This window comes from Gracilinanus agilis, unplaced genomic scaffold (assembly GCF_016433145.1).
Source record: "Gracilinanus agilis isolate LMUSP501 unplaced genomic scaffold, AgileGrace unplaced_scaffold38890, whole genome shotgun sequence".
Taxonomy (NCBI): Eukaryota; Metazoa; Chordata; class Mammalia; order Didelphimorphia; family Didelphidae; genus Gracilinanus; species Gracilinanus agilis.
This window is the reverse complement of record NW_025372345.1, coordinates 1-8,773: the sequence shown is the minus strand read 5'-3', so window position 1 is coordinate 8,773 and position 8,773 is coordinate 1. Positions and strand designations below refer to the sequence as shown.

General features: G+C 60.6%; 1 protein-coding gene across 1 annotated transcript; it reads right to left on the bottom strand.

Annotated features, from left to right (window-relative positions):
* Positions 1 to 6: 6 nt before the first annotated feature.
* Positions 7 to 6,244, bottom strand: LOC123255076 (hormone-sensitive lipase-like). The gene is made up of 4 exons (XM_044683934.1): positions 6,084 to 6,244; positions 5,036 to 5,571; positions 798 to 888; positions 7 to 580 (listed from the first exon to the last, which is right to left on the bottom strand). The coding sequence occupies exons 1-4, from the start codon at positions 6,112 to 6,114 to the stop codon at positions 405 to 407; spliced, it is 834 nt and encodes a 277-aa protein (XP_044539869.1). The 5' UTR covers positions 6,115 to 6,244; the 3' UTR covers positions 7 to 404.
* Positions 6,245 to 8,773: the final 2,529 nt, after the last annotated feature.

Here is an 8,773-nt window from a genome sequence, read left to right as displayed (position 1 = left end):
GGGAGTATCAGAGGGGAGGAGCCTGAGAACAGGGAGTATCAGAGGGGGCGGAGCCTTACAATGGAATACCATAGGGGGAAGAGCCCGGGTACAGGGCCTGTCAGAGCAGGAGCCTGAGAACAGTGAATCTCAGAGGGGGAGGAGCTTTTGAACAGGGAATACCAGAGGGGGAGGAGCCTGAGAACAAGGAATCTCGGAGGGGGAGGAGCCTAAGAACAGGAAATATCAGAGGGGAGGAGCCTGAGAACAGGGAGTATCAGAGGGGAGGAGCCTTAGAAGCAAGAGCTCAATCCTCTAGTTTAGTTTTCATATTACAGATGGAGAAACAGAGGCAGATAAAGGCAAAACGCCAATGTCCACAGAGTCGCTTAGTGGAGAGTCCCCCACCCTCCTCAGCCAAATTCTCAAAGCTTCCCCAGCTGGGCTGTACTCACAGACAGGACCTCGATTTCCGTTACGTTCCAGAAGGCCTTCCAGAAATGCACATCCAAATTCTGTGTGATCCGTTCAAACTCAGCCCCTCGCAGCTCGGGGTCAATAGCAAAGCGGCCGCCCGTGAAGAGGGAGCTGGCAGCCACACCTGGGAGAGGCAGGGGTTGGGTTGCTCACAGAGGGCCTGTGGGGTGTGGGCCCCTGCCCTCCGGCTCCCGGGACTTACCAGAGGTGGGGACAGCTCCCTCTGTGCAGCTTAGGTTGGGGGGAAAGGGGGGGGACAAGAGGGGAGAGAGCAGTGAGCAGCAAGGAGACAAGGGGGAGCCCGGGGCTGGGGGCACATGGGAGGCTGGGAAGACACTCACCGATCCCGGACTCATTGCGTTTATAGTGCTCCCCGAAGGAGACCAGCCCGATGGAGATGGTCTGGAGAAAGGGCCGGATGGCTGGAGTGAACTGGGGGAAGGGCAGAGACAAAGGAGTTACAGAAGATCACAGAGGGAGGCAGAGTGGTCGAGAAGGGACAGCTGGGACGGAGGCCACCAGAAATTGGGAAGCGTCTTCACATGGTGACCAACCAAAGGGAACCATTCTCTGAGGCGATTCTGGACGAAGGGCGATCATGGAACGGAGCCCAGGCTGGCACTAGAGACCTGGCTGCTACCTGGGCTCTGCTAGTCACTGTCAAAGGCCCTTCAAGTCTGCCAACGTTTGTTCCTCCTCTATGAAGCAGGAATAAAAATGCCCTTCTGTTTGCACATAATTCATAGAAAACTGGAGCAGTGTAACCTTGCCTTCCGGGTGGGGAGGACCCATCAAACAGCTGGATCCATCCCCAAGCCCAAGCGTTTATTTACATAAGCCTAAACTTTTAAAACACCCTGACTGGGGGCAGCTGGGTAGCTCAGTGGATTGACTCAGGCCTAGAGATGGGAGGTCCTGGGTTCAAATCCGGCCTCAGACACTTCCCAGCTGTGCGACCCTGGGCAAGTCACTTGACCCCCATTGCCCACCCTGACCACTCTCTTTTCCATCTAGGAGCCAATACACAGAAGTTAAGGGTTTAAAAAAAAAATTAAAAAACAAAACAAACAAAAAACCCCACCCTGAATGCCTGCTGCCAAGTCTCACTCTTCCTGCCGGCTTCTGGCCTTCATCCTGGTCTCTCCTCACCAACAGAGCCACCGTCGTGGTGGAGGTTGTCTGCCCACCTCAGCCCATTTTCTACACTGCTGCCAGTGACTCGGCCCTCTCCTTCATGAGCACCAAAGACTCCCTATCGCCTCCCAAACCAAGCTTGGTGGGCATGGCGTGGCCACTGCTCCCCAGCACATGGACTGTCCAGCTTTCTCTCCCACTGCCATGCCCTTGTCTCCACCAGCCTCAGTGCTTCCCAGGTCTTGGAATGTCTGTCTACCTGAATAGGGTCACTACCTCACTGCCAAGCACCTGGGAAGTGCTTGACAAATATTCATGTTAGGGGCCTCTGGGTGGCTCAGTGGATAGTGCTGTGCCTGGTGTCAGGAGGACCCACGTTCAAATCTGGCCTCAGGCACTTCCTAGCTGAGTGACCCTTGGGAAGTTCCCTTAACCTGCTTGCCTCAGTTTCCTCACCTGTAACACCTATGTCTCCCAGGGTTGTTACGAGGGTCGAGTGAGATAATACTTGTAGCACGGAGCCTGGCACACTGTAAGCCCCGTGGAGATGTTAGCTATCATCATCATCATCATCATCATCATCATCACTACATGGCCAGCAAAGGCTCTCATTGATTGGCTGCTGATTCAGAGCTAAGTGTGAACACAAGCGAGCCTCGATGGGAGGCTGCGGAGGGGAGGGCAGGCGGGTCGGCACCAGTGGCTCCCACGGGGCCCTCCTGTCACTTCTGCCTTGGCTGATCTCAGGTGAGGGAGGATTGGAGACAGAACTGGTTAGGCCGTGACCTCAGGACCTCTACACCAGGATCTAGGGGGCTGGTAGCAACAGAGGCCCCTGGGAGAGGTACGAGCCCCAGAGGGGTGGATGCTGGAGCCGGCCTGGAGATCAGCTGTGCTATAGTGAGGAGTGAAGCCGGCTGGTCCGGTGCTTTGGGGCAGTCACTGGGAGTCCTCCCCTCGGGCCTATGGTGCTCCCAGATCAGAAGAGGGTGTCTACGTTGTGGCTGAGTTGCTGTGTCTGACTCTTCCTGACACTGGGGTGCTAATCAGGGGCATTCAGGATACTAGGAGGCTTAAGCTAGGAACATTAAAAAGGTCCCACCAACCCCTCAGGGGCGCCCCTAGGGCCCTAACTTGTCAGGGTGAGAGGGATTCATTAGGGCAAAGGGGACGAGGCCCTCCTCTGGGCTGCTATTCCTGGCTTCTGTGCTGGTGGCCCAGGATGGGACCTGGCTTTGGCTCCCTCTTGGCCTCCTTCTGCTTGTACAATCACCATATGGAAGTTGGCTCAGTCCTCTGCTGCCGCTGTGACAAGTCCGACTGGCTCCCACAGATGTCCCGTCTGGGGGCATCTCAGACTCCCCAGCATTCATACCAGGAGTGGACTTTGGGCCCCTACAGTGGCTCTGACAGCTTATTGGGGATCCTCTTGGCTGGAGGCCTCTTGGAGGCAGGCAGTCAGCCTGGGAGTGTGCTTCATCCCCCCTCAGGCTTCCAAAGGGCCTGCTCCCTTGCCAAGGGCCTGCAGGCTTCCCGCCACATCCTGCTGTTTCTTGTTCTGTCTGAGCCTTTGCAGGGGTTGCCCCTCACCCCTGGAGAGCTCTTCCTTTCACCTCCCTCCGTCGGACTCCTCCAGCTCAGCTCCAGGACCACCTGCTGCTCCAGAGAGCTGGCTGGTACTCTGGCTTCTCATGTCCTTTCTCCCAAGATCCTCTCTTTCTTCCTTCCACCTGTCTTTCCTTCCTCTTCCTTCCCTCATTCATTCCTTTCTTCCTTCCTTGTTCCCCATACCTTCTTAGAGTCAATACTGTGTGTTGGTTCCAAGGCAGAAGGGCAGTAAGGGCTAGGTAGTGAGGATGAATGACTTGCCCAGCGTCATTTAACTGGGAAGTGTCTGAAGCCAGATTTGAACCCAGGACCTCTCGTCTCCAGGGCTGGCTCTGTCCACTGAGCTACTTCGATATCTCTTGTTTTTAATAGTCTGTTTCGACATCTGCCTTCTCTGACCAAACGCGAGCCTCTTGCGGCCTGGCGGAAGGCCCAACACAGGGTCTGGCACCCAGCAAGGGCTTACTAAAAGCCAGCTGGCTGACTCGTGTTTATCCCGGAGACGACACGAGGGCCGCCTTGACCCGCTGAGAGAGGCCTCGGCTTTGGAGGGCAGGGTCGGGGACAATGGACGGAAGCTTCAGGGAGGCCGAAGCTTCCTGGTCATGAGGGAGACTGTCCTAGAGGGGATCTAGGCCAGGCAGAGGCCAGAGGAGGCGGCCTCCACCCTGAGGTCCCTGCCAGCGCTGACATTCCAGCTCAGGGAATTTGAGACAAGAAGTTACGGAAAGAAATGGGGCAAGAGGAGATGAGGAGATGGGGAGTTCCGGGGAGATGGCAAGATCAGGACGAGCTGAGGGGCTGGGGCTGTTGCCAGCCTGACCTGCCGGGCCTCAGGGAAGTCTCTTCCAGCTCTGGCTCTCTGGCCCAGTCCATCCCCGTGTTGGGTCTGGACCCTCCATTTCACTGGCACAGGGAGCTCCCGCAGGAGGAAACGCTTTTCCCCAGTGTGGGTCAGCACGTCCTCTGAAAGGCTGAGCTGGTGCTTGACAGAGGACCAAGCTCCAGGGCCAGCTCTGCCCTGGCCCCTCTCCTCTGAGGCCAGGAAGGACCTGGGTGCTGCCTCACCCGTTGTGTGGGGCGGGTGCTGCGGGCAGAGCTGTCTCTCTTCCATCTCTTGAGAGATGAGGAGACGTGAAGCTAAGGAAGGGGGAGAAAAGTGAGAGGGCAGAGGCACGGGGCTGGGCAAGTGGGCCCCCTTCAGACACCCAAAAAGCCGGCGGGGAAGGTAACTCCCGGGCTCGTCTCTCGACCCCTCTCCCTGAGTTGGCCCAGGCCCTACTGAGATCCTGTTCTGAGCTTCCTGGCCCAGTGGGAGAAAGGGCAGAGGGCCTGCCAGGGGATTCCTGGGGAGGGAGGGCAGGCCTGGCATTCCGAAGAGCGTCCCGGGACCCCAAGGTCAGAGTGGGCTATTTACGGGCGCCGGGCACCTTCTGCCCACACGCCGGCCCCTGTTTACGGGGTAAACAACTGCTGACTTTTTCTTTTTGAAGGGAGGATGGAGGGTGAGGACCTGCCCCAGATCTCAGCCGTCGGGCAGGGCCAAAGCCCTCTCACAAAGCCCTCAAGCCAGCCCAGACCACCCGGGGAGGGAAGGGATGTCCAGGCTGACTCCCTTAAGGGAAACCTCCAGAGGTCATTGCTATGGGCTCTGGAGATTTGGGAAATGGGGGGAGGTGTGTAAGAAACAGCCCCAAGGGTTTGCCCAGGGCCCCTGGCTGGGCCTCTACTTCTCTACCCGTGGTCCCCAGTACTTCCCCTTCTAAACCCCTCCTTTTCTGTCCCTGCTGGCCTCCACCCTGGGTCCCCAGGGGCCCCGAGCGGCCCGGCCCCTCACCTGGAAGCCCAGGCATCGACCGTAGAAGCAGCCCTTGTGGAGGGTGCCGTACTCTCTGAGGAAGTCGGCGCTGAGCCCCCCGTCACCCTCGAAGAAGAGGCCGCCAGGCTGGTTGGCGGCCAGCAGGCGCTGGGCGTAGTAGGCCAGGGCCCGCAGCTGGGTCAGGGCCGCCAGGTAGGCCTCCAGCTCGGCCAGGTTGTGTCCGGCACGGAAGAAGATGCTCTTGCGGCTGGAGGCCACATAGCGGGCCTTGTGGAGCAGGTGGGCCAGGCAGCAGCGGGCGGTGTGGACCAGGCTGCGGTAGCCGTTGGCCGGAGTCTCCGCGTCTAGGTCGAAGAGGTGGGCCACGCCCAGCAGCTGGCCCAGGGCCGGCTCCAGCCCCAGCGCCTGCTCGCGGATGCCCACGAAGACGGTCCTGAGGCGGCGGGCCGTGTCCCCGGGGCCCTGGCTGGCGAAGTAGGCGGCGTTGTCCTCCGAGAGCACCACCAGCGACTGCGTCATCGACCTCAGGTCCATGCTGTGGGTCAGGCGGGAGGCTGGGGAGGGAGACGGGGGCTGGGGCACAGGCAGGGACTTGGGGGCTCAGGGCTCCCCTTGTCCTCCCCGTGCCCTGTGTCTTTAGCCCCTCTCCTCCTCCATCCCTGGGCGCCTCAGGGGTTTCTGCCCCAGCTCTCCTGGAGCCCCTCCGCCTGGGGCGCCAGGGGCATCGGGAGCAGACTCCTGTCCCCGGCTCTCTCCAGGGGCCCCAGGGTCCTCTCTCCCTCCAGCCACCCCATCTCCCAGGTCCAGATGATCCAATTTCTGGGTCTCCCTCCAAGGACCCAGGCATCCGGTTTCTAGTTTTCCCTTCCCCAGCCCTAGATTCCCTGCTGCCTCCTCCCTGAAAGGACTCGGGTAGCTGGGCTCCAGTTCCCCTCAGGCCCCCAGGCTTCCCCAGACTCAGGCAAGGGAGTCCCCAAGTCCTCTCCCTCTAGCAGGCCAAGGTGAAGCCCCCTGGCATCCCTCTGCTTCCCAAGCTCCTGGCAGGAGGGGGAGCCCCCACACTCACCCATTCCCCTTTCCTTGTTCATGGCCAGCATCTCTCAGACTGAGTCTGGCCGGGGCAGCTGGCTACTGCCGCCTGCCCACAAAGGAGCTTCCAGTGGCCTATTAAGCCGGGGAGGGGATGGCCAGGCTCCTCCCACTGAGGCCAGGGCCCGCCCCCATAGATGCCAGCCCACAACTTCAGGCCTCCCTGTGACCTCTGGCCCTCCTTCCAGGCCCACCCAGAGCTGCCCCTTCCCCAGGCTCAGGGTCCTTCCCCCTCCAGCTCCTGCCCAGGCGCCAAAGGCTCTCCTCCTCATCCTTTCTTTCTGCTTTGCTCAAGTCACGGTGAAAATCCCACCTCTTAAAGGAAGCCTCCCTGGCCCGATCCTCCTCAGTTTACCCTGTTGTCTCTCCCACCAGACCAGGGAGGGGACTGGATCTGGCCCCCTCTGTGTCCCCTTCCCCATCCTGGCAAAGCTTGGGTGCCTCAATGGCCTGGTCTGCCCCAGCCTCCTCTGAGGCACAGGGAGGATGGTCCCGGGGCAGAGGGGTCGGGGCCTTTGGGAGCAGCCTCAGGTCTGGCTCCTCAAAGGAACGAGGCCCAGAGAAAAGATGGCCCCATTGGGGTGGGGACCAGGGGGTGTGGTGGAGGGGGGGCTGGCCTCTGTTCTCCACAGGGGCCGCTGCAGCCCAGGGGACTGGCACGAGGCCAGCCAGGGCTGAGAGATGAGCTCAGTCCTGCCCGCCCCCCCACTGCCTGGCACTGGGTGCCCCATCTCTCCCCACCAGCTCCCAACTTCAAGAACAAAAGCCCTTCAGGGCCCAAATGGGGGGCAGGGGAGGGAGGCCGGAGGTCCGGCGGCCGAGGCTGGGATCAGAACTGTTTGGTGACTAGCAGGGAGGTGGAGGCCAGGGGGTGGCGAGGGGCAGAGGGACTGGGTGAGAGGGGAGTGAGAGCAGAGGCTGCCGAGGCACAGGGCATGGGCCCCTGGAGAACATGGGCAGAGGACACCCCGTGCCGGGCTGAGGGGCTGGGGAGCCTCTGGGGGGAGGCCAAACCGGGCCAGAGGTCTGGAGACTTGAGATGCTGGCCCAGGGAATGGGGCCAGGGGGCACGGGCAGAGATGGGGTAAAACAATGTGAGCCGGCTGCGGCGACTCACTGCTGGGTGGTCCTAGGCAGGTCACTTACCCCTGGTCTGTCTCTTTGTCCCTAAAAGGAGGAGTGACCAGGTGACCCCCCTACCCCTAGGGCAAAGAGTGGGGCCGGGGCTGGCGGGCCAAGGTCCTGGGCGGGCCCAGTTTGTCTCTGGCCCTTCTTAGACTTTATCCTGGGCAGGGCCTCTGATTCTGGCTGTCCTATTAGGCTTGGAGAGGGAAGAGGGGCTGGGCTGAGGAGTGAGCGGGGCTGGGGCCCATGGACAGTCTCGGGGGTATCAAGTGTGCCAGAAGTCAGAAAACAAGGATTTCCTGGGGAGAATTAGAGGAAAGGGGGGGGGTGGCTGGACAGAGCTGGCTTGGGCCCTGAGCCCAGGGGCAGTGAGGGTGGGGACCCCGGCCAGCTGGCCCAGTTGTGGGATGCTCCGGCTGGGGCTCTGGGTGAGAGGGAACCATGGGAGTGGTGGGGGTGGCCCTAGTGCCCCCATGGGGTGTGCAGACTTGGGGTTTGGGGTCTGAAGCCAGAAGGAAGCAGGTGAGAGTGATGCCAGCTCAGAGGTGCTCAGGGGTGGGGTGTGGCCCAATGCACAGGGGAAGCTGAGATATGGCCCTGGGGGCAGGGCCTGCTGCCAAGCTCTCCCTCATCTCCCACTGGTTCCCCACTGGCTCCCCAGAAAGCTGCCAGGAGGCAGGGGCGTCCCAACACTGCCCAGCACCTGCCTCCCAGGACCTCCTTCTGGGATGAGCCACTGGGGTGCAGAGGTGGCCACGGCTTGCTCCCCCCAACGCCCAGTCAGAAGGGTCTTCCTGGGGCAGGGTCTAGTGGGTGGGGTTGGTCTCGCTAGGTGCCAGGACCCCTAAACTCCACAACATGGCCTGTCCAGGGGACTCCTACATGACAGGAGGCGTCTCCCCAGCCTGGAGGAGACCAAACAAGGGGGGCAGTGAAAGAGTGAGTGAGGGCTGCGCTCTGGGGTCACCCTCCCCAGTGCTCTGTATCCCCAGGGTCTGAGGGCTGTGGGGGTGGGAAGACAGGGCATCTCTCACTCAGCTTCCTTCCCTCCCAAGCTGGGCATTCTTCCTCCTTCCTGATGCATAAGTCATCCCTAGCTTCCTCTGGTGCTGCAGGACACCCCCAAACGTGAGGAATTCGCTCCTCTTTCCTTGGGGCATCCTACAACAGCTCATGGCTGTAATGCTGTTGTCCCCATTTTACAGATGGGAAAACAATGAATTAGGAGACAACGGAAGGAGCAGGGGCCCCAGATTCAAAAATAACCTCCTGGGCCTCAGTTTCTCCCTCTGAAAAATGAGATCTGCAATCCTATGTGTCCCTGGCCGGCTCGGGACTACCACCTCCCCTTCCCCCCCCCCCCCCCACGCCTCGACAATAACCCTCTCCTCCAAGAGAGTGGGCCATCCCACCCACACAGTCTTCCCTCCAACCACAGTGGGCCAACCCACCTCTCCATACCCTTCTCTCCAGGACTACTAAGGCTACTCGATCTCCCGGCTCTGTTCCCCCAGATACATCCTGCTCCACATCCCCCCCTAC